Source organism: Phacochoerus africanus, chromosome 11 (genome assembly GCF_016906955.1).
Source record: "Phacochoerus africanus isolate WHEZ1 chromosome 11, ROS_Pafr_v1, whole genome shotgun sequence".
Classification (NCBI taxonomy): domain Eukaryota; kingdom Metazoa; phylum Chordata; class Mammalia; order Artiodactyla; family Suidae; genus Phacochoerus; species Phacochoerus africanus.
Genome location: NC_062554.1, coordinates 124,277,453 through 124,291,050, shown reverse-complemented (window position 1 = coordinate 124,291,050; position 13,598 = coordinate 124,277,453). Strand labels below are relative to the sequence as shown.

General features: G+C 43.2%; 1 protein-coding gene across 1 annotated transcript in view; it reads right to left on the bottom strand.

Annotated features, from left to right (window-relative positions):
- Positions 1–13,598, bottom strand: part of RGL1 (ral guanine nucleotide dissociation stimulator like 1) — a 291,186-nt gene that overhangs the window by 171,441 nt on the left and 106,147 nt on the right. The window contains exon 2 of the mRNA XM_047754302.1: positions 12,830–12,993. Within this exon, the coding sequence (XP_047610258.1) occupies positions 12,830–12,961 (132 nt within the window). The 5' untranslated portion in view covers positions 12,962–12,993. The remainder of the gene's footprint in view (positions 1–12,829; positions 12,994–13,598) is intronic.

Here is a 13,598-nt window from a genome sequence, read left to right as displayed (position 1 = left end):
GAAACTGCCAGATCCAAAGGATGAGTAGGCAAAGGGGAAGGGCATTCTAAACAGAGACTACAGCATGATGTGCAAAGGCACTGGGGCTACTGATAGTGGGGTGGCAATTTTTTTTGGGGGGGGGGCCACTTTGTGGCATATAGAGTGCCCAAGCCAGAGGTCAGATCCAAGCCACAGATGTGACCTAAGCTGCAGCTGCAGCAACACAGGATCTTTAACCCACTGTGCAGGTTGCAGATCAAACCTGCAACCAAGCACTCCCAAGACACCAATCACTTTGGGAACTCCTGGAGTGCATTTGTGTCTGTGTCTGTGTGTGTGTGTGTGTGTGTGTGTGTGTGTGTGTGTGCTTTTTTTAGGGCAACACCCAAGGCACATGGAAGTTCCTAGGCTATGAGTTGAATTGGAGCTGCAACTTCTGGCCTATACCACAGCCACACAACACAGGATCAGAGTCACATCTGAACCTACACCACAGCTCATGTCTATGCCAAATCCCTGACCCACTGGGAGAGGGCAGGGATTAAACCCACATCCTCATGGACACTAGTCGGATTCGTATCCACCGCGCCACACAAGAACTCCCTGGAGTGCAATTTTTTAAAGAAAGTTAATCCTTTCTTACCAGTGACTTCCCCCAAATCTCTACCTTTCTAAAATTTTCATCACCTATAGAGTTTCCTGAGATTCTAGATGAGGGTTTCTCATCAAGTAAAGCAGGTAAATTTCTTAAATGCCAGGGCGTTGGGGAAGAGTTTACAGTGAAAAGTTTTCAACTATTTCTTCTTCTGGGCCCTGAAAGAGGAGGCGCCTTTGAACCAGCTCCTCACGGCTGAGGGAAGCAGTGCGACTCTCCCAAATACCCTTCATTGGTAAGCCGAGGACAAATTCAAATATGCCCTTTCTTCGGCGTGTATACCCCTTGAAAGAGAGAGAAGCCTAAAGGACAGAAGAGACTTCCTCTCCCTTTCAAGGGAACTATTTCCGTTTTAAGCCCCTCTCCCCCCATCCCTGGCCTCTTCATTGCCTCATGCCAAGCTTGTCCTGACGTAATGGAGTTTTCAAGGGAATGAAAAGAGACCCTGAGGTTTACAGGGAACACATTTTGGAAAACAATGAGCTGAAACAGAACTGCTTTGCAAACTTGCTCTTGGAGACCCGAAGACCCACATAAATGCAAGCCCTATGAAGGAATGATTTCCAGGCCCTCAAGAAACAGGTGCTTCTCTTTCTTTCTCCTTGTCTTCCCTATATTTACTTGGAGTTTCCTTTACTCTCAGCAGCAAAATGCAGAGAAATATTCACAGCTGATCTGGTGAAGGCAGGGTTTGTTCTAGGACTGGGAGCCAAACAGGACAGGCTACACTGGTTGCAAATGGCTAAGAGAGTTTTACAGGAGAACGCTCTCCACATATCAATCCTGTCTAATTTTATCCTCCTGGAAGGGCCTGCCTTTTCCCATTCAAATGGTCACCTGAGCAACTGGGTCAGCATAGAACTGATCCTGCCCACTCCTTTTCAGGGAGACTCCCCCCCCCTCCCCCAGAGACTCAAAGGTTGCCGTATTTCTCACACAGGGGAGAGAGGGAGGACCTGAGTGGTGGTTCTGAAAACACTCCCATCTGGCCACTCCCCAAAGGATTTGTATATCTCAACACAACACTGTCTATTTATTTATTTATTTATTTATTTATTTATTTACTTTGTCTTTTGTCTTTTTAGGGCTGCACCTATGGCATATGGAGGTTCCCAGGCTAGGGGGTCAAAGTGGAGCTACAGCTGCCAGCCTACACCACAGCCACAGCAACGCCCGATCTGAGCCACGTCTGTGACTTACACCTCAGCTCACCGCAATTAACGCACTGAGTAAGGCCAGGGATCGAACCTGCAACCTCATGGTTCCTAGTCAGATTCGCTATGATGGGAACTCCCAACACAACACTGGTTTAACTGGGGTTGATGGTCATCCTCCTGGAAAGGGCACTCACAGGCATCTCGGTGGGGGGGCAGTCACTGGAGTCACTCGAGTCAGGCAGCTGTGTCCACCAGTTCAAATTCTGGAGTCGTTTAAGAACAAAGGAAGGATCCCAGAGTGTGGGGCCTTCCAGAATGTGGGGGACATCTTTAATTCAGAGGGCAGGGGCCAAAAGCAACTCCAGTAAAATTGTAGGCCAGTATGAGCCACACGGGAAGTCCTAAAATTGGTAGGCCAGTATGGTGTCACACATTATACTCTTCCCCCCTCACTGTTTCATTCGATAATAAAGATTCCATCTATTGCTTAGTAAGCAGGAGGCACTGTTCTAAGCACTTTACATACTATCACTCAATTAATTTGCACAGACCCTATTAGTATACACTTTTCATAAATGAGGAAACGGAACTGCAGAGAGGTTAAGAAATTTGACAAGGTCACACAGCAAATCTGACGCCAGAGCCCATGCTCTTAATCCATCCATATTTTTTTCTCTATTTGGTAAATATTTATTAAGTACCTACTAAGTGCCAAGCACTGGAAATAACACTGGCGTCTACAGATGAACATGAACGAGGTGCTGCCTTTGAGGAGCTTACATTCCAGTTTGGGAGACAGTGGTACCTAAACATACCAGTACCATTCACGTGATGCGTCTTAGGAGTTAGAAAAGCAGAAATGGGCCCACACAGTCGGGTCACTTACCCTGACCAGAAGGGTCAAGGATGTCTTCCTTGAAGAGGTGTAGGCTTCTAACACTAAAACATAACCAAATGATATCTGGAGGATCCCCCTCTAGTTTAGACTATGAAGATTACTGGAAAAGTCATGCTGTAACTCAAACAGTCATACACTGGGCTATTTGGGACTCTGGCAGCAAGAGCCAATAGACAAAAATAAGAGGCTCTAGGGTGAGTAGATTGGAGCTAGAGAGACCTCCCTGAGAGCAGGTGTGTGCCCCGTGGTGCCAGCAGACTGTTCGGTGAGCGGTGTCTCAAGGGCAGAGGGAAACTGATGTGATTCTGACAGGCTTTAATGTCCAAGGAAGCAACAGCAGTTCAGGAAACGGGCGAAAACATCCCGGGTCCAAACAATCAGGCTGTTCACACATTTGGACCCCACCACTAGCTTGGGGTATGTGGAGCAGAACTCAGTTACACAGAAGAAAGCTAAGAAGAGCTTAGCAGAGGTCCCGGGCTTCGTCTAATTGGGATGGAGTAAAGGGCAGGGTGAGTGTCCGTGAGCTCCCAGGACACTACCTGGGAGAACAGAGGTGGACACCCAGCCACACACACTGGAATAACACTTGGAGGAATGGAGGAAAGTTATGACTCAGGATATACCTTGGTGTCTGTTCACACATGACATTGCTAAGCCAGGCTCTGGGAGAGCAAGAGTGGTACCATGTATCATGCTGAGGATGATGCCCTGGCCAGGATTAGCTGAAGTCTATGCAGGGAAACCAAATGCAGAATCAGACTGATTTGAATAATTTTGGTAGCCAGCTTCAGGAGGAGATAAGACTACAAATGGATGGAGACAAACCTGAGTTTGAATGTTACTCTGCCACCTAGCAGCGACATATCTTTGAGCATGTGCCTTAACCTCTGATCTTCAAAATCCTGATGAAAAACGTCCCTATGGGAGTTTCCAGGGTAGCACAACAGGATTGACAGCTTCTCTGGAGCTCTGGCATGCAGGTTCAATTCCCAGCCCCACACATTGGGTTAAGGATCCGGCATTGCCACAGCTGTGGCATAAGTCACAACTACAGCTGGATCTGATTCCTGGCCCGAGAATTCCATTTGTTCCAAGGCAGCCAAAAAAAAAAAAAAAAAGTCCCTATGGCTGGGACAAATATATTGATGAATATGAAGGTGCCAAGGACAGTTCTTGACACAAAGTAGGTGCTCAATAAATGACATTTTTTTTGTCTTTTTCCCTTTTCTAGGGCCACTCCCACAGCATATGGAGGTTTCCAGGCTAGGGGTTGAATCAGAGCTGTAGCTGCCAGCCTACGCCAGAGCCACAGCAATGCGGGATCAGCTCACGGCAATGCGGGATCCTTAACCCACTGAGCAAGGCCAGGGATCAAACCCACAACCTCATAGTTCCTAGTCAGATTCGTTAATCACTGCACCACAATGGGAACTCCAATAAATGACATTTTAAATGACATTTTCTCTCCCTCACAGGTCCCAATTGAATACTATGCCGTCTCAATATTCCACTTCTCATTACTGAGGCTAACGCCTACTTTACTCATTTCGGTAAAAATACTTCAAAGCATGTTTCTATGTTAATAAGCTCCTGGGCAGGGCATTTCTATCCCTTTGCCTCATGTGAAAATTTCTGGCAGAGAGAAGAAGTCATTCAGAATCACAAAGAAGAACCTTATCGCTGTCATTGAACCACAGCCTTTAAGTTCAGCAAAGAGCTGGCTCTTCAGAGACGAACACAATGCACTCCCACTGCTTGTCCAAATTGTCATCGACTTTTTCTTTTTTTAAAATTCTCTCTCTTCCTGTCCCTCGGATGAGTATGATTTAATCTGCAAAGTATGCATGATGAACACACACGACTTCTTCCTCCAATAAGGCGATGCTACAATGTGGGGCCCCATTCCTGCACTGAATAGAGAGGGAGAGGTCATATGTCTAGTCTCCGTGCAGGCATTCACTAGTTTAATTTCACACAGAGAACATCTCTGTTTCACAGCCACAGAGAACACTGCTTATCTTGGAAGCCTTCCCGCAAATGTAAGACATTAAGCACAGATAAGTCCACTGCATGATGAATGAGCTGATGCAATTTCGATCAGAAATGACCGAGACCAAAAAAATCACCACCACTTAGTACTGCCCAAGGATGAATCAAATGAATCACCTTTTAACCCAGAGTCGGCAGTATCTGGGTCGATGTTAAAGTTTAGAGAAACAATATATTACTATGAAATCATGATTACATGGTTATGTAATTACCACAAAATGATTCATCAATCAATAAATCATCAGGTATTTATTTTAGCTTTTGTCCAGCCGTATGCCAGTGCTTTGGGGTTTCTAAGTGGAGTAGAATTGAAACTAATGGGCATGGTCTCAAGGACAGACAGCCTAGCTGGAAAGAAAGAATTCCTATTACAAAGGAAAAAGAACATCCCCAAAGAGTCCCCAGCTGAGCGCTGACGAGCATAGTGCAGGCCGGGAAGGAGACCAAAGGGCCAAAGTGGCCTAAGGCGGTTTTGAAGTGTTCAAAGCCATGGTTCATATGTCTGACAGATAGCGTTTCTTTTTGTTTTCTTTTCTTTTTTTTTTTTTTTTCTTTTTGATTTTTAGGGCTGAACCTGTGGCATATGGAAGTTCCCAGGCTAGGGGTTATATTGGAACTACAGCACCACAGCTGCTGGCCTACACCACAGCAACTCAGGATCCGAGCCGAGACTGCGAGCTACACCACAGCTCATAGCAAAGCCAGATCCCAGACCCACTGAGCAAGGCCAGGGATCAAACCCACATCGTCATGGATACTATTTGGATTCATTTCCACCGAGCCACAGCTGGAACTCCCAAAGGAGCATTTCTAAAAATCAAATCTGACTGTGTCACTACCCCTGCTTAAAACCCTCTGCTGGCTCCCCAAGGCCCGGAGGACAATTTCTGAGTTTCTGAATGATGTATCTAAGACTTTTCATTATTTGTTCCCTCTCGGTTTCATGTCTTGCCATTCCTCTTCTGCTACAGATGCTCCAAACTGCAGAACATTCTAACACTGCCCTCTATACAGTTTTCCCTCTTCCAGAAACATCTGCTCTGGTTTCCCCTTCTAAAATCCCATTTGCTGGGCTAATTTCTACTTTTCCTTTAAGAATGAACTCCAGTTCATTTCTTGAGATTTTCATTTATATTTATGTTTCAAGGGTCCATTTACAATAGTTAAAACTAATCACTCATTAAAGATGAAATAATGTTTCTTTGCTTGTTCGCTTTTTAGGGCCGCACCCTCAGCATATGGAGGTTTGCAGGCCAGGGGTCAAACCATACCTACAGCTGCCAGCCTACACCACAGTCACAACAACACCAGATCCTTAAGCCACTGAGCGAGGCCAGGGATTGAACCTGCAACCTCATGGTTCCTATTCGGATTTGTTTCTACTGCACCATGACGGGAACTCCTGAAATAATGTTTTAATTTCAAAGATATTTGACAAGCTGACTTGTGTTTGCACAAAATTTGTAAATGATTCTAAGAAGTCATTTATAAATACTGTGTAAGAAGGTGTTTAACTAAATGTGGCAAAAATAAAAATAACAAAGATTCAACACTATATAGATAACACTTTCTGACCAAGTGAAACAATTTTTTTTTTTTTTTGTCTTTTTAGGGCCTTGCCTGAGGCATATGGACCTTCCAAGCTAGGGGTCTAATTGGATCTGTAGCCACCAGCCTACGCCACAGCCACAGCAATGCCAGATCTGAGCTTGTATCTTTGACCTACACCACAGCTCACGGCAACACCAGATCCTTAAGCCAATGAGTGAGGCCAGGCATTGAACCTGTATCCTCATGGATGCTGGTCGGATTCGTTTTCCTCTGAGCCACGATGGGAACGCCTTAAAAAAAAATGTATTTTTAAGACACACTCTATTTAAAGAAGTCACAGAAGAGTACAGAACTCACATTTCCAGCAGTATCATGGACTGAATACCCGAATGAATTCTCCCAAAACAAACAACTAAAAAATGTTTGATAAATAAAACTAAAATGCCTTTTTCAATATACTGATAGGCTGGCAAGAAATAAAAAATTTGTAAAAGCCAAAACCTGTGTGAAAAGGGAACCCAGAGAGATGAGCATTGAAGTCAGCTTCCACTCACAGGGTGTCGGCCAAACCAGATAAACTTAAGCTTTGGTTTCTGTGACACTTACTTAACTGCCCACCAAAATTCATTCTGTGCTTCCATTTCTGTAGAACTGAGTCATGGCTGGTAAGTGGCTGCCCAGCCTGAGATTACATCTCCCCACCTCACCTCCCTCACGTCCCCGTAGTGCAATGGTTCTCAGTTCTCAGTGCTCAGTGACAGAATGTAAAGTGATATGATACATGACACTCTGGTCCAAGAGGGTTAAGAACTGGGCATGTCTTCTTCAATTTCTTTTTTTGCTAATTGCTAGCTGAACACAGAAGATTCCTAGGCCCCAGAGGATGGTGGAGCTTCAAGAATACAGTGATGTGTCCCTGAATCACCATATAGAAAAAAGCTGCATGCTCATCAGAAACACCTAAATTGTATCCTGTGATTGAAAAATAAACTCTCCATGACAACATAAGGAAAACTGTTTATCTTGACATATGGTGCTAACTAGGGGTAGGGAAGGGGTCATTTCCCCTTAGAATGAGTCACCACAAGCATACCCATCTATAGATTTCTAGCCTGTATTCACACTGAGTAGTCTGAAAAACCTTAAGCTAAGAATTTATTTTAAGTTGACTTCCAGCTGATTATGTTCCCAGAAGTGAATGCAATTTTTCTTTGGAGAAAACTCCTTTTATTCCAAGAAAAATGAACCCACCTACAAAAATCATAAAACTTGGAATTCCCAGAGTTCCCTTCTTGGCTCAGTGGTAAAGGAACCCTACTAGGATCCATGAGGATGTGGGTTCGATCCCTGGCCTCACTCAGTGGGTTAAGAATCCAGCGTTGCTGTGAGCTATGGTATAGGTCGCAGATGCGGCTCAGATCCTGCATTGCTGTGGCTGTGACAAAGGCCCCCAGCTGTAGCTCCAATTTGACCCCTAGCCTGGGAACCTCCATATGCCACAGGCATGGGCCTAAAAAAAGCAAAAAAAAAAAAACTCATAATACTCACAATGAAAAAAACACCAAGTGCAAAAGCAAACAGAAAAAAAAAAACAGTTGAATAAACCCCGTAGCTATCAGAATAGCCAACTTAGAAAAGCCGTGGGTGCTGCCCGAGAAAGACAAAAAAGACAAAAAAGACAAAAAAAAAAAGAAAGAAAGAAACACTCCTCCAGGAGCTTCAGTATGTCTTGCTTTGTATTTGGGGAGGGGGGCGGGGACGGGACACAAGGCCCACGCTGATCTTTACCTGCACCATTTTTCAGACTTGTGTTTGCAGTTAGTAACCCTCAAGGATAAGGTAATGTCTCCCACTAGGAGAAAGTACAGGCTTGCTTACTGTCTACTACAAACTGACAAGACTCCCAAGGTCAGTGATCCTCTCCTGTGCAAGCAGCTATCCACAGCCCCCTGTGCCATTCCCGTAGGAACTGGAACATAGGGAACCAAAACAAACATGCTGACACTGGCCACTGCTTCTTCTTTAACTATTAAAGCCCTTTGTCTCCGAGACAAGGGTCTCACGTCTTCTTTCAGCTAACTTGCAAACAGTGTAAAATCTCAAATTCTTCAATGTTCCTGACAAATTGTCTTTAAAAATAAAAATATGAATGGAAAACATGAAACTGAAAAAAGCCTAGAAGATGTTAACAAAACCAAACTACACTACTAGAAGTAAAAATTGAATAATCAAAATTTAAAACTCCATGATTAAAGGGCAAATTAGACATCACTGAAGATAAAATTAGTGAATGAGAAAATAGATCTAAAATTAATCAGAATATAATACAGACAGGAAAAGAGATAGCAACTTTAAAAAAGAGGTTTAGGAACATGAGCATAAATCTTGTTGCAGTTACAGAGGGAAAATGAGGCAAAAGCAATTATTGGAGAAGAAAATTTCAGAGATACATCTAAATTGATGAAAGATACCAACCACGTATGCAGAAAGCCCTACAACTTCCAAGAGGTTAAGTAAAAAGAAACCCACAACTAAGCACAGAAGAGGGAAACTGCAAAAGAGCAAAAATGTAGAGAATATCTATGTAATTAGAGAAAAAAGACATTATAAATGGTCTCCAACTTACAGTGGTTTAATTTAATGACTTTTCAACTCCATGATGGTGCAAAAGAGATATGTATTCAGTAGAAACTGTACTTCAAACTGAATTTTGATCTTTTCTCACGCTAGCAGTATACGGTATAATACTCTCTCATGATGCTGGGCAGTAGCAATGAACCACAGCTCTCAGTCAGCCACACAATCACAAAGCAAACAACCAATACACTTATACCATTCTGTTTTTTCACTTTCAGTCCAGTATATAATACATTACATGAGATATTCAACATTTATTATTAAATAGGCTTTGTGTGTAGATGATTTTGCCCCACTGTAAATATTCTGGGCATGTTTAAGGTAGGCTAGGAAAAACTATGATGTTTGCTGGATTATACGTATTAAATGTATTTTTGATTTATAATATTTTCAATGTATGACGGGATTATCAGGATGTAACCCCATTGTAAGTCAAGGAAGAGCTGTATAGACTTTTTTTTTTTGTCTTTTTGCCATTTCTTGAGCCACTCCCATGGCATATGGAGGTTCCCAGGCTAGGGGTCTAATCGGAGCTGTAGCTGCTGGCCTATGCCACAGCCACAGCAATGCAGGATCTGAGCCTCGTTTGCAACCTTCACCACAGCTTACGGCAATGCCAGATCCTTCACCCACTGAGAAATGCCAGGGATCGAACCCGCAACCTCATGGTTCCCAGTCAGATTCGTTAACCACTATGCCACAACGGGAACTCCAAGAGCTGTATATTCAAAGAAATATAACTTAGACTTTCAGCTAGTTTACAACAGAAACAATAGAAGGTAGAAGACTGAAATATTTCCAATGCCTTGAGAGAAAGTAACCTGGAATTCCATACCTATCTAAACTATCATTTTAAAGGTGGACTTAAGTTCCCGTCATGGCGCAGCAGAAACGAATCCAACTAGGAACCATGAGGTTGCGGATTTGATCCCTGGCCTTGCTCAGTGGATTAAGGATCCGGCGTTGCCGTGAGCTGTGGTGTAGTTTGCAGATGCGGCTCGGATCCCGAGTTGCTGTGGCTGTGGCATAGGCTGGGGGCTACAGCTCCAACTAGACCCTTGGCCTGGGAACCTCCACGTGCTGCGGGTGCGGCCCTAAAAAGACAAAAAGATCAAAAATAAAATAGAATCAAAATAAAAAATAAAAGTGGACTCAAAATAAAGACATCTTCAGACAGCAACAACAAACACCACGAAAGTCTTTTGCTAAAGTTAGACCCTCAGAAAAGTAAACTCTAAAAGGAAAGGAAAAAATATTGGAGATGGAGTTGAGATGCAAAAACAATTGACGAGCAAAAACGAGGTTCTAATTTGTACCAATTAGATTGGAAAAATTAAGAAATATGATGATTCCAAAACTTGGCAAGGATATGGAATAGGGGAAAAGAGCCAAGACAGTCCTGAAGAGCAGTAACTCAGTAGTGGGACCTTCCCTATCAGTTACCCAGGTTTCCTTCAAACCTGAAGTAGCTGAAGGAGTGCCACAGCAGCAGAGAGAATATGGAAACAAACGTGACACCTGAAACATAACATCACAAAGCGAAGAAGAAATGATGGATGTTCAAAAACAGTACTAGGATAACTGATTATCCACATGAAAAAATTCATGTTAAAATAAGGCCTCATTTCAAAACAATCAGACTAACCAATCTTTAAACGTCTGATGCTATCAATAGCTGGGAAGGGAACATTCCCTTATGCTGCTCGTGGGGATATAAACTCACGTAATAACTAGTGAAACCAAAGGTTTTCCTACTTTATAATCCAGCATGTCACTCCTAGGTGCCTATGCAGAAACATGTACTACATTGCCTTGTATTGAAAAAAAATGAGGTTCATTAATAAGAAAATGGATACATTTGACTCCATTAATCAACAGAATATAAAAAGCAGTTAAAATAAATAGAACTTATACATGTAAGGATAACCTGACCCCCTTGCTGTACAGTGGGAAAAAAATAATAATAAATAATTAAAAATAAATAAATAAATAAATAAAATAAAATAAATAGAACTACATGTATTATCGTAGAAAACATAAAGTAGAAACAAAATGTTAAGTTTAGGAGTTCCCATCATGGCACAGTGGAAACGAATCCGATTAGGAACCATGATGTTGCAGGTTCGATCCCTGGCCTTGCTCCATGGGTTAAGGATCTGGCATTGCTGTGAGCTGTGGTGTAGGTCGCAGATGCGGCTAGGATCTGGCATTGCTGTGGCTCTGGTGTAGGCTGGCAGCTGTAGTTTCCTTTAGACCCCTAGCCTGGGAACCTCCATATGCAGCAGGTGGGGCACTAAAAAAAAAAAAAGAAAAAGAAAAAGAAAAAAATGTTAAGTTTAAAAAAAGCAAGGTGTAGGAGTTTCCGTTGTAGCTCAGTGGTTAACAAATCCAATTAGGAATCATGAGGTTGTGGGTTCAATCCCTGGCCTTGCTCAGCGGGTTAAGGATCTGGCATTGCCGTGAGCTGTGGTGTAGGTTGCAGACGCGGCTCAGATCTCGAGTTGCTGTGGCTGTGGTGTAGGCCGGTGGCTACAGCTCCGATTCGACCCCTAGCCTGGGAACCTCCATATGCTGCGGGAGCAGCCCAAGAAATGGCAAAAAAAGACGACAAAAAAAAAAAAGCAAGGTGTAGAAGTAGAGCATAAAGCTTATAGAAAATTTTAAAGATTAAATCAAGACTACATATTAGATGTATAGATACCACGTATATAACATATATGCTGAAATATGCATGAGGATGATAAATGCCAAATTCAGGATAGTGGTTAACTTTGGGGAAGAAACTAGCATAGAATTGGGTGCCTGGGCCAGGACTAGGGTAAGGTGAGCAAGGCACCTAGCATGCACAATATAAAGACGCAGTAACTTTCAAGTTTGTGCCCGTGCAGGGCACAACCCTAAGAGTGAGTGTCTGCTGACATTTCGTGCCCTTGGTACCTCACTTCTCTGATCCTAGTTTTGGCCTCGTTAGGTGAGATGTCCAAAGACTTCAGCAGCTCTCTGTGGAGTGTTATGGCTTTTATAAAACAATCTGTTGTGCAAGTATTTCTATATAAAGGGTTTGCAATTTCTTCTGCTGTATTTCACATGGTTAAGACCGAAGGTATTATGTTAATTTCTTGGAGGGGATTGTCACAACATGCAGATATTAGCGATTTGGACTCCAAACACAAGTGCTCTGAGGACCTGGCATGATGACTTCTTGTGGAAGATTTTTTTTTTTTTTCCTCTTTACAGACTAACCTACAGAAAGACATGTGACTAAGTTTGGCAATGAGCCCCTCCCTCCCATTGTTTTGCATCTTGAGCAGAGAAATGTGAGAACAGGGAGAGAGTAAAGACCAGTTTGGAATTTACACCAGGGGCAGGGCTCGGAGTAGTTCTACTGACTTGGTTCCTGTCCTGTTTCCAAACACAATTCTCCAAACTTCCCATCGGCTCTGTGAGCCTCTCGATACCCTCCAAAAATTTCCCATTTTCCTTAATCAGAGTCCATTTCTATTGCTTGCAACCAAAGAACTCTATCTGATATTTAGCCTCCTAAATTCTGCTGTCAAAGAATGAATTGAGATAATTCCACTTGTTATCATTGATTCTTAGGAATCAATTTGTTCACCATGATCTGATTTCCCATTTAGATGTGGTAGGATTCTATAAGGACAATATCTACTTGTATGTTTTAAGTCCTATCTGCCAAGGCTTGGCTGAATCACTGTGGAATTATTAATATCCAAGGGGCAGGCCCCTGACTTCTCGTTCTCCAGTTAGGGTTGTGCCTATGGCTCCCAAATAAAAAAATGCCAAGCTGACCTCTGATAATGGCTACAATAAGAATGACAGTCTCAAGTCTAAGAAAACCCATCATTGCACCAACTGTGTCATTTGGAGTTGTCTTACCTCCTCTGTCTTTAAAACATCCCATATGCGAGCATGGTCTTCCACCAGCCAGGGTCCTGTGTTTTCTGCCTTGGTGGAAAGTTTGAGTTTAGACAACACATGAGCAGGCTCTCCCACAGGCTTCCCCTCCATCCTGGAAGAGCCAGGCAGGAGGCATTACGGATCTGTGTGGAAGAAAAAAGTGGGATCCAAGTTAAAACATTATGTGACATTAAAAAAAGAGATAGGAAAGCAAATTACCAGCTTGATTTGTAGCTAATGAGACCACTGACAACAGTATCACAGTAGGCACCAACTTTTATGCCCACTTTTTATATGTTAAAACACGATCGGTGTTTTAAAGCAGGCTTCTGGAGGCAGGGATGCATTTTGATAATGGACGACGTGATAAAAATTTTAAAGCAAAGTAAAAAGCATCCTCTGCCTGTTCCATCTGCTCCTGTTCCCTTTGCTCTGGCCTCTCAGTAGCAGGGATGGAAATGGGTGGATGCGAGACAAGGCTGAGTGATGTTTTCATGTTTTCATGTCATGCGGAGCATGTTGATGAAGCACTGGCTGGGTGCATGTATCTTTTTTTTCTTTTTTTGTCTTCTTAGGGCCACACCCATGGCATATGGAGGTTCCCAGGCTAGGGGTCAAATCGGAGCTGTAGCCGCTGGCCTACGCCACAGCCACAGCAATGACAGATCTGAGCCACATTGCAACCTATACCACAGCTCACGTCAACACTGGATCCTTAGCCCAGGGAGTGAGGCCAGGGATCAAACCT